This window comes from Dipodomys ordii, unplaced genomic scaffold (genome assembly GCF_000151885.1).
Source record: "Dipodomys ordii isolate 6190 unplaced genomic scaffold, Dord_2.0 Scaffold30, whole genome shotgun sequence".
Lineage (NCBI taxonomy): Eukaryota > Metazoa > Chordata > Mammalia > Rodentia > Heteromyidae > Dipodomys > Dipodomys ordii.
This window is the reverse complement of record NW_012267246.1, coordinates 1,226,247-1,251,676: the sequence shown is the minus strand read 5'-3', so window position 1 is coordinate 1,251,676 and position 25,430 is coordinate 1,226,247. Positions and strand designations below refer to the sequence as shown.

At 48.5% G+C, this 25,430-nt stretch overlaps 1 protein-coding gene across 1 annotated transcript in view; it reads right to left on the bottom strand.

The window, feature by feature from the left end:
• Positions 1 to 3,015: 3,015 nt before the first annotated feature.
• Positions 3,016 to 25,430, bottom strand: part of Arhgef26 (Rho guanine nucleotide exchange factor (GEF) 26) — a 63,112-nt gene continuing 40,697 nt past the window's right edge. The window contains exons 10-14 of the mRNA XM_013016128.1: positions 19,781 to 19,935; positions 11,477 to 11,683; positions 3,706 to 3,785; positions 3,290 to 3,394; positions 3,016 to 3,158 (exon numbers count right to left, since the gene is read on the bottom strand). Coding sequence (XP_012871582.1) covers positions 3,016 to 3,158; positions 3,290 to 3,394; positions 3,706 to 3,785; positions 11,477 to 11,683; positions 19,781 to 19,935 — 690 coding nt within the window. The remainder of the gene's footprint in view (positions 3,159 to 3,289; positions 3,395 to 3,705; positions 3,786 to 11,476; positions 11,684 to 19,780; positions 19,936 to 25,430) is intronic.

Here is a 25,430-nt window from a genome sequence, read left to right as displayed (position 1 = left end):
CATTGCTACATTTTTTTTATATATTTCCATGGTTTTTTTGAAAGCTTTTGTTTGTATCTAATGAAGTGATTTTAAGTGTGTCACTCAGTGTAGAATCTTGTCACCTGTGTAGAATCTTGAGATTTGCTTGTAGAGCATCTCCTGTGGGCAGCTCCTGCCCTCCTTTAGTGCTTTGCTATTTTTCTGGCCCATAGTTTTGCCATATACAATAAATGGAATTGTAGGCAGCCATCTGTATCCAGTTGCTTTTACTGAAAGCTTTTGACATGAGTTGTGTTACATGTCTCTTCTGTTGTTTACCATTGTGTAGTGCGGTTTCACTCGTTTATTCCTCTATCAGCTGATAGCTATTGACTTAAGTTTTTTTGCGCTGATGAATAAAACTGATGCAAGTGTGTCTGTAGTCTTTGTGTGGCTATGTATTTTCACTTCTCTTGGGAAGTCCCTGAGATTGTGTGATCTGTTTCCAGAGTCTTCAGAAGTGACTAGAGGTGGTGCCCAAGTGTTTGATGCTCTTGGCAGAACTGTATTGTCAGTTTTATTCTGTTCGTGGCTGTGGACTGAGCTATCATTTAGTTAGTAGTTATTTATGTAGTTGTGATGAACCATCTTGATTTTTATGTGCTTAATGCTGTTGCTTTCTGCCATCTGTATGTTAAATGGAATCTGAAGAGGGAGAATTACCCATTTTATGTTTGCAAAGTTGTTACTTAGGTGCATTCCTTGAAGTTCATTGCAAATCTGAGCCACTGAAATCTTGAGCATGAGCCTTAGGTAAGGCTTGCTCCTGGCCTCAACACAAGTTCACTCTGGGGTGAAGAGCTAGGCAGAGAAACCCACTTCCAGATGGGGGAGATCCTCGCCCTTCCCACCAGTGCCAGTGAGTCCTGAGCAGCTTCACACTTAAGGTGGCCTGGCCAGGCCACTTTGTGAGACAGAACTCACAAAGTGTGCTCTGCTGCCCTTCTCCTTTGGTCCCATAGGGGCTAGAGAACATTTTGGTGCATTCCTGTTCCTTTGCATTTCTCCATTTAGGATCTAGAAAACATCTCTTGCAATGAAGACTGACCTGTTGTTGGGTGGAGTGGCTGTTAATACAGCTCTTGGGCTCCTTTTTGCATTGTTTTTCAGAGAGGTCTCATGATAACTTCCCCTGTAGCTGGGATTGCCACCCTTGTCCACCACACCCAGCCTTGTAAATTCACTGTAGATCTCACTGGTTGTGGCCCCATTATGCTGCCAGCAAAGAACTTATTACTATTGTTAGTCCTTTAAGAATTGTTTACACTTGGTGTGGTTCAGGAGAGTTAAATGTAAATACCTTATGTGCTTGAAAAGACTATTTATGTTCCATTTTCACCAGGACTGGATTCATGTCCAGCTGCCTAGTTCACTACAGCCATGCTAATTACTTGATCTCCACTTCTGGCTTTTTGTTGTTGTTGTTGTTATTGATAGCTAAGTTGTAGATTGGTTGGGGCTGGCTCAGAACAGTGTTTCTTGGATTTCAGCCTCCCGAATAGCTAGGATTATAGACATGAGCCACCAGTGTCCAATAACTCCAAGTAACTTTCTAATGTGAAGTTAAACCCAGTTCCATACTTTCCTTCTCTGTGTTTCTGCTGCTGTTCTTGTTACTCTTTGTAATTTTGTTTTTCTGTAAAATGTGTTATCTGTTGCTGTCACTCTGGTTTGGATTTCAGTCTGGCTTCTCTGTACTATCCCCTACCCCACTGTCATGCTAGTCCTCTAGAGGGGTTTGTTTCTACCAGGACTTCAATGAGCTAGAATCCTAGAAGACAGGTTCACACTCCAGTCCCCAGGGTTCAACCCACAACTCCTCTGCCTGTGCTCTTCATTCGTCCTATGCAGCAAGAGCTCTGCTCTGCTGCTCCCCTGAGGCCTGGGGAGATGAGGGCCCTTCTTCCTTCCTGCTCATTCTCCTGCAGCTTCCCCCTCCAGTTCCCCTCCTCCCAGGATCCCACTTCGATTGAGGTCTGCTGACAGACATCTACTGTCAGGTGGCTTCAAAGAGTGCTAGGAAGCTGGGAAACAAATAGCCTCTTAGATTTCAGGTTTCCCTCATCTCCAGAGGTTTTCCAGTTTGCTCTTCCACCCCTTTAAATACAGCTGCAGAAAACCATAAAAGAAAAATAATTTAAAAATAGTAATGACACCAGCATGAAAATACATGTACAAAATCTTCATAAAACTCCCAGACTTATGTACAAGTAGTCTTACTGTATTGGAACAGAAATGACATTTTTGTTTGCTGTGACTGAAGAAACTGTACAATTTAGAGAAGGTATTTCAACAACCAACTAGTTTAAAAAATACTGTTTTCAGGCACACAACTTGGAGCTGTGAATGTGTTATACACCTGCTACACATTACCTAAGAGACTATTAATCTGCTAATGAGGCCCTATCGACACAGGCATTGCATATTTCAACACGTAGTCATCCTACGTATAAATTAACCCACTGACTCCATAAGGTTGCTTTTTAGGTTCAATCTGGTATTAGCAAAATAATACCCCAATAATCCCGGGGCTGGGAAAGTGGCTCAGTGGTAGAGTGTTCGCCTTGCATGCGTGAGGCCCGCGGTTCGATTCCTCAGCACCACATAAGCAGAATACCCATAAGTGGTAGAGTGCTCACCTCGAGCCGAGGGACAGCGCTCAAATCCAGAGTTCAAGTCCTACGACCGACAAAATAAAAATACGATCTCCTCTGAAGCAAGCGTCCGGCCTTCCCTGCCGCCCGCCCGGCCTCTGGGACTGGCGGGGTCCCTCCCGGGGCGCCGGCGCCCGCACGCTGGCTCTTCTCACAGGAGCCAGGCGCCTGGGGCGCGCCCCGGTCACCAGGTCCGGCCCCTGCTCAGGACCAAAGTTCCGAGTCGCGGCTCCACGTCCGGGGAAGAGGTTTGAAGACACCGCGGCAGGCCCTAGAGTCCGAATCCGGAGGCGCCGGGCCGCTGCAGGCCGGAGTCCCCGCGGCTGCTCCGCGGCGGCGGCTACACGTGCGTCTCCAGCCCCAGCAGACGTCCCATCCGCTCCACGTTCCGGTCGATGGTGGCCCGGCATGTGATCTCCCGGGCGCACTCCGCGGGGAACCAGCCCCGCTCCCCGTCGCGGAGCCGCTCGCCCTCGTACCAGCCTGTGCGGAGGAAGACATGGAGGAAGATGGCTCCACCCGGCCGCTACCACACGCCCGGCTCGGGGCATGCTGGGAGGGAGCGGGGTCACCGCCGGGACGCAGGGGGCGGGGTCACGGGTCAGCTGGCTCACCGTCGCCCACGTGCTGGTAAGTGAGCACCACGTCGGCCACCTGCAGGGAGAGCTCGTCGGGCTGCCTGGCGGTGAAGGAGCGCACGACCTCCACCTGCGTGAGCGCTGAGGGGACGGACGGTTCTGATGGGGTGACCTCACGGGGTGACGGGGGGGGGAGTTCTGACGGGGTGAGGCGGGGCAGGGGGCGTCCGGTTCCCCCCAGGAGCGGGGATGGGACAGGCTGCCACCGAGCGCGGACCGCAGGAGCCGGGCCTAGGAAAGGGGTCTCGCCGGCCCCGCCTCGCGGAGAGCGAGCTGGAGCTGTGGGGGCTTCAGCTGGGCTCCGTTCACGGCCCGGCCCTGCCGGAGCCGCGCTCCTGCTGACTCCGCAGAGGCCGCGGCCGCCTGCAGGGCCCGAGGGAGCCGGGACTCACCAGTTCGGTCCAGGTGCCGCCTCCTGCCGCCGCCGCCGCCACCGCTGCCCAGCGCCGTCACCCAGCGCGCGCGCTCGCTCCTAGACAGGACAGGGGGACTGAGGCCACGTCCGCTGGAGACCCGGGGCGGAGACCCCCGGGGCCGCGGCCTGCACTCTGGACAGAGCGGGGAGACGCCGGGGGGGGGGCCTTCCCAGGGCTCCCCGCTCGAGCCCTGCTCCTCCCAACCATGGCCACGCCCACTGAGCTTCGCCAGCTGTGCGCCCCAGCCCTGCAGGCAGGTGGGCGCTACGCATGCTGCCAGCCCAAGAACCACCAGCTAGTCAGGAGGCTGAGGTAGGAGGATCCGGGTTTGAAGCCGGCCTAAGCAGGAAAATCCAATTAATTACCAAAAAGGCAGGCAGGAAGGAGATGGGGTTCAGTGGTAGAGTGCTAGCCTTGAGAGAAAAGGCTCTAAGTTCAGGCTAGCACACACACACAAAAAACAAAGGGGGGGGTCTAGAAGTGTGGCTCAGAGGTACAACTGCCTCATGTGCACAAAAACCTGAGTTCAAACCCTTCATGCTGAAAATGAAAAAGCACAAAGCGTGGATGAGGATGGGAAGGAGCTCATCTGAAGAATGGGGTGGGCCTGGAAAGCTGGCGTTACACAGATGGTGGACTGTCTTATTCCTCAGGCAAAAGGATTCACCATAGCTTTGTAAGGACAAAAAATGGCATAACTTCCTTTGCACAAAAAATGGCATAACTTCCTTTGCAACAATCGTCCAGCAAACACTGAGTTGGGACATCTCTGGGTGGGATGAGGGCTCTGTTATATTCAGGCACAGGTGGAAATCTCCAAATACAAATCCTAGCTACTCTAGAGGCTGAGATCTGAGGATTGTGCTTCAAGGCCAGCCTGTGCAGGTAAGTCATGAGACACTTATCTCCAATTAACCACCAGAAAACCAGAAGTGGTGCTTTGGCTCAAAGGAACAGCACCCTGGCTCTGAGTTCAAGCCCCACAACCAACAATAAAAATTATAAGCTAGTATTTCACTGTCAGAAGAGCTAGTCACCAGGGGTGAGGCTTTTTGTGCATCAGTCAACAAGGCTCAGCACCGGGTTCCCACAGTGGTGTCTTTACCAGCAGAGGGGGGCAGGGAGGAAGATGCCTTCAAGGAACACTCTGGAACCATCTGGAACCCAATTCTGCCTGACATGGGCAAAGGTGAGGCCTGGCTTGGATGAAAGTCCCATTTCAGTGCTAGCTTCTCCCAGTGGGCCCTGCCTGGAGCTCACTGCTCTCAGACACATCGGCCCCTGACTGGGCTCCCATCCACAGCACAGGAGAGTGCTTGTTGCCTGGCTAAAAGGGTGGCCTCTGGACATGCTTGGGTGGTACTGTGAGCCCTGCCCCCCCCAACCCTGCGAACAGGAGCGGGGAGTCCGGCTGGCTCTCCACAGCAGTAAAGGGGACACACACCCGAGAGACAGTGTAAGGACAAGGAACACCAGGACACAGACACCATTATTAGCTATACTCTCAGACCCACCATGTGTTCACAGATGTCTGATTGTGGCAAGGACAGTGTAAAGCAAGATGGATTTCCAGTGCCCTGTATACCCTGTCCAGACTCTTCCCCTGACCCAGAGCACCAGGCTCAGGCGGCCCATATGCTCCTCTGGGCATATGGTGAACACCTGTATTCCCAGCACTTGGGGAACTGAGCACTATGGGTTCTAGGACAGAATGGGCTAGCAGTGTTCCCTACGACTAAATCTTGTCTTGAAACAGTAGACACAACAAGGAGGACCTGTGTGTGCTGCGGTCATTCCTCCTCTCGGCCCTCACTCGCATTGTGTCAGGTTAGTTAGGATGAAAGCAAGCAGATGGGATGGCTGGATTCCAGCTGTCAAGACAACAGAGCTGACAGCAGGAAACAAACTGCAAACCCAAGGCATGAGTTCGAGCCATGACTAAGCAGTCTCCTTAAAATACCCGTGACCCAGGAGACCGACTGAGCTGACAGCACCCAGGCCTTCGCCCCGACAGGCTGGTGAGTCGCAGCTAGGGAAGAGACCTCCTTTATCCTTCTAACCTGGGGCATACAAATTACCTTGTGCTTCCTTTAGAAACTTCTCTACCCCCTGCCCTGGGGTGGGGAGGGCAGATGAAGGCAGACCCAGACAGCCTGAGCAGCAGGACGCAGTCCATGCGTCACACCAGCCCTGCTCACCTAACGTGAAACACCTGACCCACGCTTAGCAGTGTTCCCTGCGACTATGGTCCAGCCTCTGTGGCATGCCGCACAGCCTGCTCTGGAGACTCAGTCGGTGGGAGCTGCGTGGCCAGGTGCAGGCAGCCTCGGAAGGCCCTGCCATTGCCGTCCTGCTGGTCTGGGTCAGCATGATTCTTCACCAGGACACAGAAGCTGCGAGAACAACTTCTGGTGACCAAAGCTGCAGCTGGCTGCACCCATGCTGCACCTGGTGCACTTCCCACCAAGAGTGGGGTGGGGGAGGGACAGGGAAGACTGGCCACCAGGCTGACAAGTCCACAAAAGACCCTGCTGGAGAGAGGAGCACAGGCACGGGGGTGGGGTGGGGAGAAGGGGGCAGATAAGGAGGGCAGGTGTGGGGTGGAGGGCAGGGGGAGAGGGAAAGCTGACAGGGCCCAGGGCTGGGACAGGAAGGAGCTACAGGCCCTTGTGACACCACAGCACCGTGTTCGAATGTGGAGCTGCGTGCTTCTGAGGAGTGTCTGAAATACTTTTATCTAGTTTTATAAACAAGTTAAACTTTCATTTTCTTTTCCCCCACCTATGTTGTTAGCACACATGTCCAGGAACTCCTGAATTTCTAGACCTCCAAAAAGCAGGGCTTCCTATTCTAGCACAAGCGTCCTCAGGTTGCTAGTTCTGCCATTTTCATTTCATGGCCTGGAAGACAGGCTGGACATGGAAGAGCACGTGTGATGTGCCTGTGAACTCAGAGGAAACCATGCAGATCTTCCCATGAGGACTCCTTGGGCCTTCTCTGGGCACTCGGGTTTTGGCATTCCACCCCAGAAGGCATTTCACACCGCCCCCAACCCTCACCCTGCCATGCCAAGCAGGGGGAAAACCATGTCTTTAGTAAGACTGGGTGCAGTGCACTTTGGCTTGGACAAGAACGAGGGTATACTTTCAGAGGCACCACCGAAATGTCAAGGATCCTTCTTGACAGTCTAGATTCAACAAAGAAGAAAACTATGACCTAACAAATACATCTTCACATAAACTGTCTTTGATGCATTGTGATGGTGTCTGGGACACTATTTACAACTTTCTTCCATCCCTGACTTCCTGTTCTTAATTGAATCATTAACAGAAGCAGGAAGAGCACAAAGATTCCATCTAAACAAAGCCCCTTTATCAGAGGCCTGGGACCTGGATAATGGCCTCATTCATGAAGCAGGCATGTGGTCTAGACTGTTCTATACTACAGCTACTACATGACAGCTACGCATCACCAGCAAAGGTGGCTTGTATCCGTCCCTGCACGTGAGCCCATGACATCCAAACTGCATCCAAACTGCACTGGAAACTGGGCTGGCTTATCGGTGCCAGCTGCAGCTGTGGCACATCATTTTAATGAAGGACGACAAAGGATGCCTGGGATCCCACATTCTTCCTGAAAAGCCCAGAGGGAAAGAGGACCCGGCAAAGCCTTCTTCCTCATACACTCAGACAGGGTTTGCTTGGTATTTTCTAGCAGCACAGTGGGTGAGATCTGAAACAGGCCAGCAGGCGGCAGTGTACATGGCTGCATGCTCACCCTCAGCACCACGTATAATGAGCTCCTCTGTAGCCAAGCAGCAAACAGGTGGAACCTGTGGAAATAGGCTCGGGCAGCAACTGGAGCTGAGGAAAAGCAATTTCCTGTAAGTGCCTCTGTCTACCTTGCTGTGGACGTAGAAAAGCTAGTTACACAAATTCAGGGTGAATCTCTGAATTAGTGTCTACCCTCAGACAGGGGTGGGTGTACTGGGGGCAGCGGGCAGGGAGGGACTAGGTCCAGCACCTGCACCTCTGAGAAGCAATGGAGTGGATGCAGATGTAGGAGACCACCGAGGAAAGAGCACAGGGGAGATGCTAGGAGACAATGGCACCTCAGGGCCTGTCTACCGGCCAGAGATTCCCACTCTTAGAAAGAGACTAGACTGTCAGTCACCAGGATGGCTCCTGTCAGCAGACAATGCCTGATCCTAGATCCAACTTTGACAGCAACTCACTTCCTGGGTAACTTTAGACAAATCATACCTTCGTGACATTCATTTTAGATACTATGTAAATGTATATCGTACATTTCACTGAGTGTTGTGTCACCCTGTCTCGTATTTCATTTCGTAGAACTATATATATTCATAGACTCAGGGTTCACACAGACACTACTGTCTGAACAGGATACCTCAGAAAGTCAGAGTGGCTTTCCTGGTGGGATCCTGGGAAAACCAAGTGACATAGCTGCCTAGCCTGTGTGCTTCCTTCTCTCCAGGCCTCCCTAAGGATTAGTCTGCAGTTCTGCAATAACTGAACGTCTCAAGTAGACTCTGAATGGATTGTACTGATCAAGATAGAAAATGGAGAAAACCTACAAATGCATAGCAACCTATGCATTTTACAAATCTTAAAATAGCAAAAAATATGTTCTGCACAGACTAAAGGCAACCTACACAACCAAGAATGATACATGCTTGAAATAAATATACTTAACTTGACTTAAACATTACACAATATATGTACTCTGATCACTATAGATACCTGATTAATATGTCCAACTCTGTATTTTCATGCGTCAGTTAAGTGGTGTTACACACACACACACACACAGAGGCAGTCCAGTGCTGACAGGCAGATGTTTCATCACATTGTATAATAATTTCCTAGTCTTTTAAACAACCTTTTCTGTTGTTGTTGTTGTTGGTTGTGGGGCTTGAACTCTAGGCCTGGGCGCTGTCCCTCAGCTCTTCAGCTCAGGGCAATCACTCTACCAACTGAGCCACAGCGCCATTTCTGGTATTCTGGTGGTTTACTGGAGATAAGAGTCTCATGGATTTTCCTGCCGGGGCTGGCTCTGAACTGCAATCCTCAGATCTCAGCCTCCTAAGTAGATAGGCATGAGCCACCCACACCTGGCTTAAACAACCATTTTTTTCAAGGAGATTAAATACTGGTGTAATATATTGTTTTGAATGACAGTGGTATTTGGTGTCTTGAAATGTTTGTCAATTTATTTCCCAGAAAAGGGGAGAAGGAAATAGAATAGCAGAGTCCTGCCTCTCTCCCCCTTCTGGAATGTTCTCTTGCTATTAAAGAATCATGAATATGAGTCATTTGCAAGTGACCCAACTCGTCTGAGAACCATGTAGACCATTGGCCCACAGCAAGGACATAGCAGGCCTGTAGAGCCAGTGCTGCATGTCCCAGTAAAGAGTGGGGTTTGGGTGTAAAACCAACTAAAAAACTTGGTCTACTTTCTTGGAATAATCTAAGGAATAAGTGGTGGAGATTTCATAAATTATGAGATGGTGGGGAAAAGCTGTGGGCAAGTTCTGAGTAAGGAACAAGCAGCCTTGTGAGGGAAGAGCCAGCTGCAGGCAGGATCGCGCAGTGCCCCTCACTCCCTGCACCAGAAAGCTGGCTGGCTGGCTTCGGAGGTGTCCCCAGAAGCTGCACAAGTACTCATCCTCCACACGCCTCACACCTTTCACTCTGCAGCTGTGTAAAATCTAAAGCTTTCTTGTGTTTGTTGCTCTGATTTCCTTATTTTTTTAAATTAAATTCCATATTGTAAAAAGCCGTTTTCATCAAACAAAGCAATGCTGTCAGGAAGGTCAGGAATTGTCTCTCCCAGCTCACTTCCGGTGTGACTTTGGGCACAGTGCTTCACACCTTCCTGGAAAGTTCTATCAGAGGGAAGTAAGATGTCACTCCTATCAGAGGGAAATGAAGTAGAATTCCCACCAGAGGGAAATGAAGCGAAATTCCCAGAGAGAAATGAAATTCCCACCAGAGGGAAATGAAGTAAAATTCCTACCAGGGGGAGGGGTCAAGGACTTGCAGGGGGAAAGCACCTTCTTCCCTCAGGCCTGACCCTGGGCCTGTTGCCCCAGGTGACTTCACAGCCTGGAAGAAGTACACCACTACCCTACTCTGGCCTTCCCCCCAGAGCAGTGGACACAGGAGGCCACGCTAGGATTTCCCAAGGGCTGTCAGTGGCGTCAGTGGAGTATCTGTCTGGGACCTGAAGGATGACTTTTCCTTCTTTTCCCTTTTGTTTTCTTCTGTTAGAAACAAACTATTTCCTCCTAGAATTGGGAAACACTCTGGTATGTCAACCTGTTCTTGTTTTTCTGCAGCCCTTGAGAAGTTTCTTCTGCTGCCAGCAAACAGGAGGTGACCCTTGGACATTCTGTGTGGATGCCTTGAAATTCTGTTTCTCTTATGTGACCCAGAAACATGGTTAGAAATCACTCCCAGCAGGTGGAGTGTGGGCTTCAGCATCGTTTCTCCACGGTTTACCTGCAGCCCTGGGGCTGTTCACCAATTGCTGATCCATGTTAGCCACGCCATGTGGCAGTGTGGGTAGGCCGGGATGTATGCAGGACTGAGAGAGGGGAGCTTCTTTTCCCTCTGCTCCACCCCTCCCCAACCCAGCCGCCAACGGCCATCTCCTAGGGGAAGCTTCCTGCTTCTGAACATATTAATTGGCCAGCTCTCTAGAATCAAATCAAACCTCTGAGCAGACATCACAGCACAGTCCCTTTCCCTCCACTAGTGTGGGGACGGACAGCACAGAGGACCGGCTCTGCCTCTGCACAGCTGCGCTTTTGGTGACTGAGGAAATGACTCGTTCCATTGTCTCTGAGACCTCACAGCCAGATGCAAACTACTACTGAGTACTTTTACTGATGGCTGATGGGGCACATATTTGTCAATAAAAAAAGAAGATACTTTTTTAGAGTTACAGAGGTTTGAACTCAGAACTTTGATCTTGATGGACCAATGACTGAGACAGGCACTAGGGCCCCCCATTTTTTGCTGGGTATTTTTGAGATAGGGTTTGCTTCCTGCCCAGGTGTGTGCTTGTTCCTAGTCTGCCTATTTTAGGCTTCTGTTCAGAGCTTCAGATTCAGTTTCTTTTACTGTGACAGAATCCTGTAGTCCTTCTTGCCCAGGCCTGGCCTTGAATGGCCATCCTCAAAATTCCAGCCTCCTATGAAACTAGGAGGACAGGCATGTGCCAAGCCCAGCTATTCATTAAGAAAGGGTCTCACAAACTTTTCTGCTAGGGTGGCTTACAGCCTTAATCCTCTGCCTCCCAAGTAGGCAGAACTGTAGATGTGAGCCATCCGAGTCCAGCTTAAAATGTTTCCAAACCACTCCAGAAAAATAAAACTCATCAACTCACGCACAATTCATCCATCAGGACTTACAAGGAGCACCTCCCCATGGACAGAGGAGCACCTCCCCGTGGACAGAGGAGCATCTCACCATGGACAGAGGAGCATCTCACCATGGACAGAGGAGCACCTCCCTGTGGACAGAGGAGCATCTCACCATGGACAGAGGAGCATCTCACCATGGACAGAGGAGCATCTCACCATGGACAAAGGAGCATCTCACCATGGACAGAGGAGCATCTCACCATGGACAGAGGGCATGTGGTACCCAGAATGCCCTTGCCCACAAGGAGACAGCAGGGTCTGCAGAGCCAGGGCAGCCTGGCTCTCACCATTACTTACTGTGTCTCAGCCCCCAGCAGCATCTCCACTTTCTCGTTGGCATGGTTACTGAGGATGGTCAGTGTGAAGAGGTGACTGGCTGAGCTCTGTCTGGAGTACAGTGCAGTGGAGCCATTCTTCCCTGGAGAGTTCAGCTCTTCACTGTCACAGGGTTCTACCAACAGCTGCTCTCTCAGGGAGTAGTCGTTGACGTTGTAACTTTCTTCACTAAGAGGAAACAACACATGGGATATTCAGTATACTAACAGTGCAGGCTTTCAGGCCACACTTGAGGAGCAGAAGGGGAGGAACGACCTGTGTACACTATGAATGAGAATCAGAATGCACCGACTTACTACCTACTAGTCGCCACCTCCCACTGAGCCTGTCAATCACCATGATGTGTGCAACACACTAAATTGCATCTCAGTGCCAAGAGAAATGCTCTACTTTCACTTGGTTCTGAGGCTGCAGCAGGCATCTGCCAGTTCTCAGACAAGGCCCTCTGCTCCCAGCATGCACAGCGCCATCCATAGAAGGAAGAGGAATGGAGACTATGGGTGCTCTGGGTTCCTCCTGCTCGAGCACAACACCCTGCCATCCTCTTCCTCCTGCCCATCCACCCACTTCAGAACCGCAGGGCTTAAAATCCTGCCATGCCCCTCTCCTGGCCACCCCAGGCCTCAGCTTCCTCTGTTCCTAAGACCCTCTGGTTTCCCCTTGGCACTGTGAGCATAGCTCACCTTCCTCATTCTCTATGGCTCTAACACCTCCCACCGTGACTTCCCAAGTCCACAGACACCTGGATGTCAGCTGGTCTCTGTGCTTTCCCTCTGTGCCTCCTTGCAGGTGAGTTTCTCCTCTTGGGAAGGACAGGGGACCCTGAGTCCTCTGCCTGCCTAAGAGCGATCGCCATGGTGGCCTCAGCCTTGGAGTCCATCCTTCGGTCTCCCACCTCAGGCTCGGGGCACTTCCCCACCCTCAAGAGCTGGCTGATGCTGATTCCCGGCCTCTCTCCAGGGCTACTTTGCAGAATTTCCACTTGAGGATCCTCCTGTTGCCCTGGTCTCCTAGCCTTGACTTCGTCATCTCCAGTGATCTTCAGTGATGTCCATGATCTCAGTGATGTCCAGTGGATCTCTGGTAATCTCAGTGATATTCAATGATGTCCAGTGATCTCAGTGCTGTCCAGCCATCTCAATTGATCTCTGGTGATCTCAGTGGTTGTCAGTGATGTCCATGATCTCAGTGATGTCCAGTGATCTCTAGTGATCTTAGTGATCTTCAATGATGTCCAGTGATCTCAGGTGATCTCAGTGGTGTCCAGTGATCCTGCTCTTGGTCTTCTATGGCCACTCATCCATGGACATGCCACAGTTCCAGCAAATGCAACTTCTCTTTCCTCCCAATGCAGACATACCAGGCTCCACGCAGTGGCCCTGCCAGTTCTACCCCAGTTCTGTCCCTCCTGTCTCCTTCATGCACATGATGTCACAGTAGTGCTGGGGGAGTGTGGGGGAGGAGAGGGGAGGAAGAGCAGAGGAGGAGGAGGGAGGGTGGGATGGGGAGGGTTGACAACCGGATGCCTCTATTTACAGCCCTGGATGTGTCTGCTGCTTTCTCACGCATGTCCAGCTGACTGTGGTGGGTTGGAAAAGAAACCCCTTTCCTGGGGGAAACTGATGCTAATCACACTTCCTCATGTTTGTCTCCACCATCTCACAAACATATGGCCCACGGAGTCTCCGAACAATTTAGATCGAGTAATGAGGAAGCTAACTGCTCAGAAAGCAGCAAATGGCAAAACCACCTTTCCTCCTGTGGAGGAGTTTACTTGGAGACTTCCGGTCATTGTCCCGCAGGGTCCCAGGTCCCCTCAGGGCTGACAGCAAACAGGCAGGCCCAGACCTCTGCAGCTGAGTGCTGGGGCCATCTTTGAGTACTTTGTTCTTTCTACAGACTGAAGAGCCACCTTTGGAGAACAGGGTACCACGATCAACCTGCCTCAGGAGGAATTCTCAGTCAGGCAGCTCAAGGTGTGGCATCACCGAATAACCTCTTCGTGAGCATCTGGCTTCTTTTTCTGTTAGGTTACTGATCAACCCCAAGGCCTCATACACACTGGGGAAAAGCTGTAGCACTGAGTAACACCTGTCATCCTTGCTCTCTCTTTCCACATCTGTATAAGCATCAGCTAGTCATACAAGAAGGCTTCATTTTACATGTCCAGATGTGCATGCCATGTACCTTGATTGGACTGCCTTTCCATAACTCTCCCCTATCTCCCTCCCTCCCTACTTCCCAAACCAATCTCAAACTTCACACAGGTATGGAAAGTATCTTTGGTCCTTGCTTTTTAAAAGAGATTACTACAGAGCAATTTTAACTTCCTCTCTCACAATTTTTATATAAAGACTTGAATCGCTCACACTAGGCATGTATTTATGTGTTATTTATATTTTTAAATCAGGAAAACATTGAAAGGCTTTAAAATACAAAACTCGGGGCTGGGAAGGTGGCTCAGTGGTAGAACACATGCCTGAGGCCCTGGGTTTGATTCCTCAGCACCACATAAGCAAAAAGTAAAAAAAAGCCAGAAGTGGCGCTGTGGCTCAAGTGGTAGAGAGCTAGCCTTGAACTGAACAGCTGAAGGACAGTGCCCAGGCCCAGGGTCTAGGCCCCATGACCAGACCCTCCCCCCAAAAAATACCAAACCCAAAGTGCTGGTGGTGCATGCACGCACACACACACACACACACACTACACACACACTCTCTCTAACAGCAGTAATCATAAGCACCAATAGTTCCTTTACCAAGAGGAAGATGAAATAATCCACATTCTTATATCTTTTGTTGTTGTTGTTATTTAAAAATGGGATGCCTGCTGGGCACTGGTGGCTCACACCTATAATCCTAGCTTCTCAGGAGGCTGAGCTCTGAGGATCACAGTTCAAAGCCAGCCTGGGCTGGAAAGTCTGTGAGACTCTTCTTTTCAATTGACCACCAGAAAACTGCAAGTGGCGCTGTGGTTCAAGTGGTAGAGAGCTGGCCTAGAGCTGAAGAGCCGAGGTACAAACACCCAGGCCCAGAGTTCAAGCCCCATGGCCAAATAAAAAAAAGGGACACCTAACTTTACTATGTAAATCTAGACAACAGGCAGGTTAGTGTTTGATAATCTTCTTTTTGTTTAATCAGTGTTATAAGTAAAAGTGTAAAGAGAACATTTAAAAGTCATCAATGCCCAGATGTGGGGACTGCTGTCATTCAGGGTGAGTCCTGAGCAGGCGAAAGGTCTTTTCCTTCTGCAAATCACAATCTTCAAATGACAGCCATGACTGAAACCCACCACAAACTGCAAGAGGTTCAGTCATGCAGCTAGGTAAAAACAAGGCCCTGCTACACACAAACATACATATGTATTTTCTACATAGCTAGAAAATGCAATGTGCTTGTTTAGACTACCACAAAACCTGTAATTAGGAACAAACTGAACAGCTTTATTTTCTATTCTGAAATGACCTTAACATGTGTCAGAAATAGATGTGAATTAATAGGAAAGCCTAGTATTATCAAGGTACCTATTTTTCCTAAATAAACTTGTAATTTTAATTAAAATAAATATATTTTGGGAGGTGATGGAAAATAAACACAAGGAAATATCTTGAAAATCATGGAAGCACCTAAGGATGAATGAGCTGGTCCTGTGAGAAATCTAGAAATTCCAGGATGGGAACCAGGGCCCATATTGTGGGTGTAAGGGTGCTGGAGTGAGCACCCGGACTGAGTCAGACACATGAGAACTCCACATGCAGCACAGGGGCTCTCCCCCGTGTGAGCCACTCATAGTCACTAAGTCATTTGAGGAGATTTGTGGAAATACCCCATCTTAGTAGCATTTAGACGCCAACCTCCCTCCTTCCCAGGACACTTGCCCGGGCTCAGGCTAGCGTACAGAAGGTGGATGAAAGGGAGGTTCAGGCTGTGTTCATGGTCAAAGAGCTCTTCAGAAGGCATGTATCTCCGTGCTAGACTGCACAGGCTTGAACCCTCTTTTAAAAAGCCCAATGTGAAAGATAGAACACTAATAATTCTTTGTTTTGAAAAAGAGGTAAGTTTGAAAGGAAAAAGTACCATAGAGATTTGCCCACACCCACAGATAGTGACTCAGTGCATCCTCAGGCAGCGCCTCCGGTGTGATTGTAACCGTTTCAGCAGTCCTTTTTCTGTTGGCTGTGTTTAAAACTTGCACATGCCAGACGGCAGGTGCCTAAGTTAGCAGGGCACTCTCTCTGAGCCAGTGAAATGTCCTCAGGGTCACTGCAGCCCAACCCTGACCCCATCCCCGCCCAGACCCAACTCCAGCCCCTGGGCTGTGACATCTGGCTCTATGATTTCTAAAGCCTTGGGCATTTCTAGGGCCCCCTTCTCAAAAGGTGCTCTTCCATACCATGCTGTTGTCTGCTAGGGGCTTCATGGCTTCCTCCTGACACCAGAGGGCTTTTAAATGTTCTCTTTACACTTTTACTTATAACACTGATTAAACAAAAAGCAGATTATCAAACACTAACCTGCCTGTTGTCTAGGGATTCGTGAGATTACAGGGGTTCTTCCCATTCAGCTCTTCCAAAACCTGTTTCCCTTCTAAGTGCGCATTTGTGACCTTGTGCTTAACTGGAATTACAATTCTCTAGTCACTGGACTGTCCTGAAATTTTCTCCAAGTTAAAGGACTAAAACACCCACCAACTGAGACTGGTTTAACTTGTGAGCATGTGTGTGCGTGCATGTGCATGTGTGTGCCTACATGATGCTGGGACTCAAACCCAGAGTCCTAGAAATGCTGAGCAAGCACTGTACCACTGATCTGCATCAGCCACTTTTTTCTTTTAACACACTGGAAGTCCATGGGCAGATGGGGAAAGGGACCATGGAGCCCAAGCTCTGTCCCCTGGAAAGTCCACAGGCAGATGGGGGAAGAGGCTGTCGTGACTCTCCTCTAGATTCTGACATTCCATGAGCAAGGGATTCCAAACAACTTCAGAGCACTTGAGCACTCGCTCCAGTGTTCCTCTCCATCTAGCAACACTGCGAAGCACTTCATAAAATTCTGCACTGAAAGGGTGCTTCTTAAACAACCAAAAAGTTATAAGTTTCTTCCAAATGACAACAGGGAATAGGGAGAAGATGTTCTAGCAAGATAAAATAAAAATGAATGAACACAAACTGAGCTCCTGGGTCTTTTTGACTTGAAGCTTTTAGCGGATTTTCTGTAATAGATGCCAGCAGGTTAGAAGAAGCAGACCAGAGGACGATCCCCCTGGCAGGACCTGAGAAGGATGCTGGCTGAGTCAGCCCGGTCCAAAACCTTTGCACCTGAAATGTTTTGGATCTGGGATGTTTTTGGATTTTGGAGTATTTGCATAATGAGGTATCGTGAAGATGAGACCACGTCCTCATCCATGTAGCTCATACGCATGAGGTATTGTGATGATGAGTCCACATCTTCATCCACGTAGCTCACACCCGTGAGGTATAGTGAAGATGAGACCACGTCCTCATCCACATAGCTCACACACATGAGGTATCATGAAGATGAGACCACATCCTCATCCACGTAGCTGATAGGCAGAGCCTGAAGGACTCGCATTGCTTGGTGGCCTGGCCCTGGGTCACAGCTAGAGGAGGTACGTGACTGGGTGCACCAGGGGTGTGGCTTAACTGCCCCTCACCTGGGTGCCGTATACCCCCACACCACGTGGTCTGCTCCTGTGGTGGAAAGAAGCTTCTAGTCACCATCCAGCACAAAGAATGCATGTCCTCACAGGGCATGGTCCAGGCATGTGCGTGTCCTCTGACATTTGGTAGAATGAGCCATTAACAGAATAACTTAAACGCGGCCTAATGGAAGACGCGAATGAAAACTTCCTTTTAATATGAAGAAAAAGTAAACATTCTTTCCCTAGCTGACCCCATGGACCCAGCCATGCCCTACTCTGTGAACAGCGGTAGTAACAGACACAGTCCAGCTAGGGCCCCACCCGCGAGGCCCAGTGAGACCTGCTGAGCATGGTGCACCTGCACATACTGGGGAGAAGGGTGGCCATCTCACAGGACCCCCTCCCATAGCTGTCATGGGCCAAGAAGCCCTGAGCCCCAGCAGCTAAGCCCCTTCCTGGGCCCTAGAATAGGGCAATAGGTGGCTGGCTCCGTCCCACAGAGCTGGCACAAGTCAGGATCTCTTATCTCCACTTGGTAGCAGAGTCTACATTTCAGCCTCCCTGGAAGCTCCCATCTCCTCTGTTGTGGCCTCTGGTATGCAAAGCATCTGGGGTTATCTCCTTGCATGGTTGGGCTGTGCGTACTGTGCACTCACCCAGCTGGATCAGCAAGGGCTCGGCTCACCTCCACCGTGTGCTAAGGCCAGGTCATAAACCTGCGTGGTTGCACGACTCCCTTGTTCAAGAGCACCCTTGAAATACTCTGGACTAACGGGTAAGGCAAGAAACTCCCAGTTTGGGTCAAAGTTAATTAGGTGCTCAGGTGGGTCTCTTCTCTGTCCTGAGTCATATAGGTTCAAGTAAATATGAACTATGACGGTGCCCTGGACGGAGGCTCGCACACACCAACTTCTCCCACACACCAAGCCTGCTCACTGGCTGCTGCCGAGCAAGCTCAGGGTAGGGTGTGTTATCCTGGCTTAAGTACCCTAAGGTCAGCACCAAGTTACCAAAACTCACCATGAAAACATTAAGAAAATAGTTTACATCGGCTCGATCCTGTTAGTATTTATTTCATTGTTTGCATCAAAAGATCACTTAAAACTTTGACCCACCGAGAAAGGAAAATACTAGAAGTATAGGATTTGGGCATTTGGGCCCAAACAAAACATTTTCAAGAAAGCCAAGGAAACCTGCTGTCATAGGACACTAACATAGACATAAAAAGAATACAAAAACTATAATTTTTGTGCAAACCTTATTTATGAACTTTACTGAGTTACTAGAACTATTTAGGTAATCTCAGATAAGAGAAATAACTTCATCTTGGAGATGCAGAGCTAGGATTTTGCTAGGTATGAAGAAGAATTAATTGGCACTTGATGTGTATATCCTGCACAGTGGAGATCCTGGGGCAGACCACACCAACTTCCACTTCCCAGAGAAATGCACTGCTGAGTACATCATAGCGCAGTCCAATCAGAAAGAAAGTTCCACTGGATTTCATGTTACCTTCAAATCAAGCTACAAAATCAGCAGCTTAGAACTAGCAATGGAACACATCTCCTGTGATACACGTAAGCATTTTCCTGGTCTTTCCATCAGGGTCTATGTCTACAGACCCCATTGCTGACACTATGGTATGCAATGCCTTGCCTGTCATGGACCACCAATTCTGGCTGTCCCCATTCCCTTCACATATGGAGATGACACCTGACAAGTGCATGGCTTCCCTCATGACCACATGCCACCAATTCTGACTGTCCCATTCCCCTCACATATGGAGATGACACCCGACAGGCACACGGCTCACCCACAAGCACATGCCACCAATTCTGACTGTCCCTACTCCCCTCATGTACAGAGATGACACCCCACAGGTGCACAGCTCACCCACATCCACATGTCAGGAAACATGCAATTAGCACAGGGCTGGCCGAAGTGTATTCCTCCTTTCTCCGTGTACTGGACCATTTAACAGACATGCTCCTTTGGGGAATCCCAGAGGAAGGTGGCACTGAGGACAGGTGTGTGCATGCACGTGTGTGCATGCGTGTGTGCAGATGCATGTCTTGCAGGTGGGAACCGTTTGAGAGAACAGTACTGTAAAAGGAGGCTCGTGTAGTTTTCTGGGCATCTATCTGGAATGGGACTTGATTATACCAGCAGCCGCCTCCCAGAAGAATGAACACTGCCAATTGACAGCCTCCATACCCTCAGAGTGAGGAAGGCTCACACCTTCCCGTAGGGGAGCTTTTTAAGAACCACTGTGCATGAGCTGTAAGCACAAACTGCCATCCACATCAAGGGGACCAGCCCATCCACCACTGCAGCGTCACACAAGCCCCAGGATGGAAATATGGAAAGCACTTACTATAATGGGAGGAGGAGCATGCCGCCCAGCAAAGGCCAGAGGTCTGAATGCTGCACAGCGTTCAGCTTTGTGCCTGACACTGTGAGTGCTTCCCAGAAGCTGGTGAGCAGGAGGGAGGCAGGCCCAGGCAGCGGACACTGCACAGGAGGAGGCCATGCTGAGGGCAGACTGCACACCTAACACTTTGATGGCAGCACCTGCATGAAGGAGAGCTCGGCCCACCCCAGGCTTACCTCTTCTTCTTGGTGATGATGAGCACATCGTTGAAGAGGAAGAAGTAGACCTGCTGCCTGGATGTGCGCCGGGAGAAGAGCACTGTATCCTCCACGTAGGCTGTCAGCTCGCCTCTCTTCACCAGCCACCGCGAGGAGGAGACCAGGGGGAAGGGCTGCCAGGAGAGGATGCTCAGTGTGGGCGGCAGTAATTAGTGTTCTTTGATAAGGGGATCAGAAGATGGCTGGGGGCGTGGCTCTGGTACAGCAACTGCCCACAAGGTGCAAGGTCCTACCTGAGTTCAAACCCCAGGACCACCAAGAAGATTATTAAAAGATACAGGAATTACAAACTATGTATTATGGAATGCACCACTATTTTACAGGTATGTAATAAAATAGCAAAATGCAATTCGAGATGTTCACACCTTCTTTCAGACAACAAAAAATAATTGAGTCTTCAATATAGTAAACTATTAACTTGACATTATGATGTTAAAGATGAGGAAATGTTACCAAATCAGAAAATCCTAACCATTCTATTAATTTTTTTTTTCTTGTGCCAGTACTAGGGCTTGAACTCAGGGCCTAAGAGTTGTCTTATTCTACCATTTGAGCCGTGGTTTTACTTCCTTTTTTCGGTAGGTTGAAGATAAGAGTTTCATGGATTTTTCTGCTTGGGCTGGGTTTGAACCACAATCCTCAGATCTCAGACTTCTGAGTAGTTAAGATTACAGGCATAAGCCACTGGGGTCCAGCTATTCTATTACCTTTAAAAATGAAAAGAAGAAATGAAAACAAGGAGTCATCTTAAGTTTAAAATAATGAGTCCTGGAATCTAACATACTAACTGCAATTACTTTACATAACTCAAATCAGAATTTAATCATTACCATAGACAACTGTAGTTACCTAGAGAACAAATGTCTGCATTTACTTTCTAAATTAAAAAAGCTATTTAAGAAGACAAAACTCTCACAAACTTATGTTTTTCTGCTTCTTACATTACCATATTCCTCAAAGCACCTATTCTTTTAGGGGGAGGATGGCTATTGGGGTTAGAACCCAAGACCTCTTGCTAGGTAGGTGCTCTACTGCTTGCTTGAGCCATGCGGCCAGCCCTTTTTAGTGTTAGGCTGTTTTCAGATGGCGTCTTGTGTTTTTTGCCCTAGCTGGCATCAGTCACAAGTACTCCCAACCTGTGCCTCCTGTGTGGCTGGGATCATAGGCTTGCTGCCCCACACCCAGCTTGTTTGTGGAGATGCCTGGGCTCATGATGTAAAAAGTAGCTTGTGTGACTTGAGGGTAGGGATGGGAGGGGAAACGGGGAGAACAAAGCTGAAGGAGTGACACTGAACAAGAAGCACTGGACTCATAACCTGACTCGTGGAATTGTAACCCCTTCACACACCTACATCGTGATGATGATGATGGTGATGGTGATGATGAGAATGATGAAGATGATGATGATGATGAAGCCTGGGCTGGCCCTGAACCACAGTCCTCAGGATTTCTACCTCCCAGGTGCCTAATGTTCCAGGCATCAGGCCCCATGCCTGGCTCCCCTTCCTAACTTTACAGCCATCTTCTCCTGTCTCCTTCCTCCCTGAAAGCCTCATGTGGAGAAGTTCTTCTGGGATAATCTACTGAACTCATAGGAAAGGCTGTATCTGAGGAAGCATACACTGCTTTTACCTTCACTCAGTTTTATCCAAGCTGACTGGAGAATTCTCAAACTAACCCTGGCCCTTTAGGACTCCTCTCCCTCTCTCTCTCCCTGTCTCCCCCCCTTTCCTTTCCCCTCCCCCTTTTCCCTCTCACTCTCCCTCCCCAAAAACGTGATCTAAAAACAAAACTCTGTGTCCATCAAGTTCTTGGATACAGAACACATGAGGGCAGTGATGAGATAAGACAAAACATCATCCTATTCTGGGAATGATTAAATAGGAAACTGAGGGACACTGGGAGAACTGGGGGGCTAAGGAAGGGTTGTGCAGTTGTTTCAGACCGTTTAGAGGGCTTTTATGAAGGTTGTTCGCCAGTTACATCTAAGTCCAAAAAGCAAGATTGAAAATGATGGTCGAGGGTCTGGGAAGGTGGCTCAGTGGTGGAGTGCTTGCCTCGCATACATGAAGCCCTGGGTTTGATTCCTCAGTACCACATAAGCAGAAAAGGTAGAAGTGGGGCTGAGGCTCAAGTGGTAGAGCTCTAGCCTTGAGCTGAAGAGCTGGGGGACAGCACCCAGGCCCAGAGTTCAGGCCCCACGACCAACCAAAAAAAAAAAAATAAGTCAACCCCAGACTTTCCAGAAGTCATTATTCAGTGAACTTGGGGAATTTCTAGCCTCCAATAACTTGGACCAGACTATTAGCCAACAGGAACAGCCAAGATCTAAAGGGGCAACAGTGAGATGTGAAGAGAGTTGAGAGAGAGGGGAGGAGAAGGAAGGGAGGGAGGGAGGGAGAGAGACAGACAGACACAGGAAGACACCCAGCATGGCTCAGGAGGTCCTGGCACACCTTGCTCATGTGTCAGTCATGTGGCTCTACCACTTGAGTCACAGCTCCATCTTCAGTTTTTTTGCTGGTTAATTGGAGAGAAGTCTCTCACAGACTTTCCTGCCCAGGCTGACTTCAAAAAGCAATCCCCCGATCTCAGTTTCTTGAATAGTGTGGATTACAGGCATGAGGTGCAAGTGCTCTTCTGTGGCAAATGTAGAAATATATTCCAAAGTCAAGTGAGAGTGGTCCTGGTTCAAGTACCAGTGCTGGCACAAAACCCAGGAAGCATTTTATTGAGAAAATTTGCTTTATTTCTATCAATCTTCTATGGGTTTTGGTGTCAGGTTTCCTGGAATGAGTTGCGTCTCATTCCTTCCCGGTTTCGTGGTGTACCCCAGAAGCACTTCTGTTAGTTCTTGACTCTCGCTACTGCTTCAGTCTCACACGTGTTCACAGATTTAGTTTGATTTGTCTGTGTTCAATTTTGGTAGAAATGTATCCATTTCTTCTAGAATGCTATCCATTTATTCTAGTGTTTCAAGCTTGCTTGTTAAAATACAGGATTTTAAAGTATTTCTCAATGATTCTCTGAATTTTCTTGTTACTTGTTGTGATATCGTCCTTATAATGTCTAATTTTATTAATTTGGGTCTTCATCATTTCTCTTTTGATTAGTTAGGGGTTTACCAATCCTTTCAAAGAATCAAATTTTTTATTTCATTAATTCTTTGAAATATTTTGAGAGCTCCATTTGATGAATTTAAACTGCTTGTATTATTTATTATTTTATTCTGTGTGTGCTGGTACCAGCTATTATTCTACTCTTAATTTTCTATCTGCTAATTTGGATTTTGGCTTGTTCTTAGTTTTGAAGGGTGTTCATTAGACCATTTCTGTGAAACCTCTCTGTATCTAATGCAGATATGCATGGCTACAAACTTCCATCTCCACACAGCTTTCGCTTCATCCCAGACATCTTCTTTCAATTCTAGGAAGCCTATTTCCTCTCTTACTTCTTTGAGGACACACTGTTTATCCAACAATACATTGTTCAGTCTTGGTGTCTATGAATATTTCAGCAGTGTTTTGTTGCTCTGATGCAGCATGCTTACCCAGCATCCTCACTTTCCTCCTCCCCCAGTTCCTCTTCACTCCCCCCCAATCTGGGTCCTGAACATCACAGACATTATGCTTGCTGCTCTTCTGGTACCCTAATTGTACAACACTAAATGTCTGCAGTTCCTGGGCACAGGGGTACTGTCCTGTCAACCTTCTCAATCTTCCAGAGGACCCCTTCTTCCTTACCTTTCAAGGTTAAGCACACACGCACACACGCACGCACACACACACACACACACACACACACACACACACACACACACACACGCTTGCTATGGAGCCATTCCTGAGTGCTCCTGACCCTCAGCTCTAGAGTGTGCCCCCTCCTCTCATGGGCATCTCCCTGGGTTCTTCAAGTCTGCTATCTACCTACTCTACCAACTGTGGACCAGGCTGGCTCCAGAGTTTTAAAGAAATATTGTAAAATTGTTATTACAAAGCTGATGTACAAAGCTGGGTGCCAGTGGCTCATGCCTGTAATCCTAGCTACTCAGGAGGCTGAGATCTGAGGATCGAGGTTCAAAGCCAGTCCAGGCAGGAAAGTCCGTGAGATTCTTACCTCTAATAAACCACTAGAAAACCAGAAGTGGTGCTGTGGCTCAAGTGGTAGAGCACTCGCCTTGAGCTGAAGAGCACAAGGACAGCGCCCAAGCCTAGAGTTCAAGCCCCATGACTGACCAAAAAAAAAGGTGATGTACAGAAGGGTACAATTACGTAAGTCAGATAAAGAGTACATTTTTTTTGGACGATGTCACCCCTTTCCTTGCTCTGGGTTTTTCCCTCCCATCCCCACGCACAAGTTGTGTAGTTCATTTTCAACATGGTGTCTAGTGAGTGTCATTGCTGCATTTGTTCACCCCTTGTCCTTCCATCTCTGTGTCCCCCCCCAACCCTCCCAAAGACAGATAAATGGGCAAACAAGACAAAAGGAAAAGAAAACAAACAGCAACAAAGATAAAACCTCTGTTCCCATTTCTTGGAGTTCATTTCGATAAATATTATTTTATATAATCAGATACACATAGTTATTACACCTTTGTGATCCTTTCCTAAATGTATCCTTCTTTGGTCTCACTATGTGTGAATGCCTAGGATCCTGTATAATTTATATATTTTTATTTTGTTTAAGTATGCAGTGTGTTTACTTGTAGATTTGTAGGCACATTCTAGCTACCATAAATGAGGGAAGGCAGGCAGCCTTTGTTTTTCTAGGTCTGGCTTACTTCACTTAATATAATTTTTTACATGGCTACACACTAAAGCTACCAGCATAACCATGACCACTGAAGCATTATTTATGATAGCCAAGATACTGAATCATCCCAGGTGCCCCTCATGGACAAATGGATCAAGAAAATATGGTACACCACATAAGCAGAAACAAAAAAAAAAAAAAGAAAATGTGGTACGTATATATAACAGAAGTCTAGGAATCAACCAAAAGGAATGATATTGTACCATTTGTAAGGAAATGGAAATACTTGGAAAAGATTGTGTAAGTGACATGAGCTCCCAGCAGACTTATCTCCCTGCTCCCAGAGGACAGACACAAGGGTTTTGTTTTCTAGATGAATTCTAAAATGAAGGTTCTTGGCCAACTTGTTTTAATAATGTCTGTGCTTGGACAAATTATGTCACCTCCAGCCTCTACTTTCTTTTTTGTTATGGGTTGTAGGCTTGAACTCTAGGCCTGGGTGCTGTCCCTCAGCTCTCCAACTCAAGGTTAGCACTCTACCACTTGAGCCACAGCACCACTTCCAGTTTTCTGGTGGTTAATTGGAGATAAGAGTCTCATGGACATTCCTGCCTGGGCTGGCTTTGAACCTCAATCCTCAGATCTCAGCCTCCTTAGTAGCAAGAATTATAGGCTTGAGCCATCAGTGCCTGCTCAGCCTGTACTTTTTTATCTTCAAAATGAATTGAATGAAAATGACTGGCCATTGTCATCCACCAGCAGGCAAGGATATTGCAAATCTAACTGGTGTAATTAGCATCTCTAAGTGGTGTGAATGAACCATCCCCTCTGTTTGGTGAGTGCTGTATGTACATCC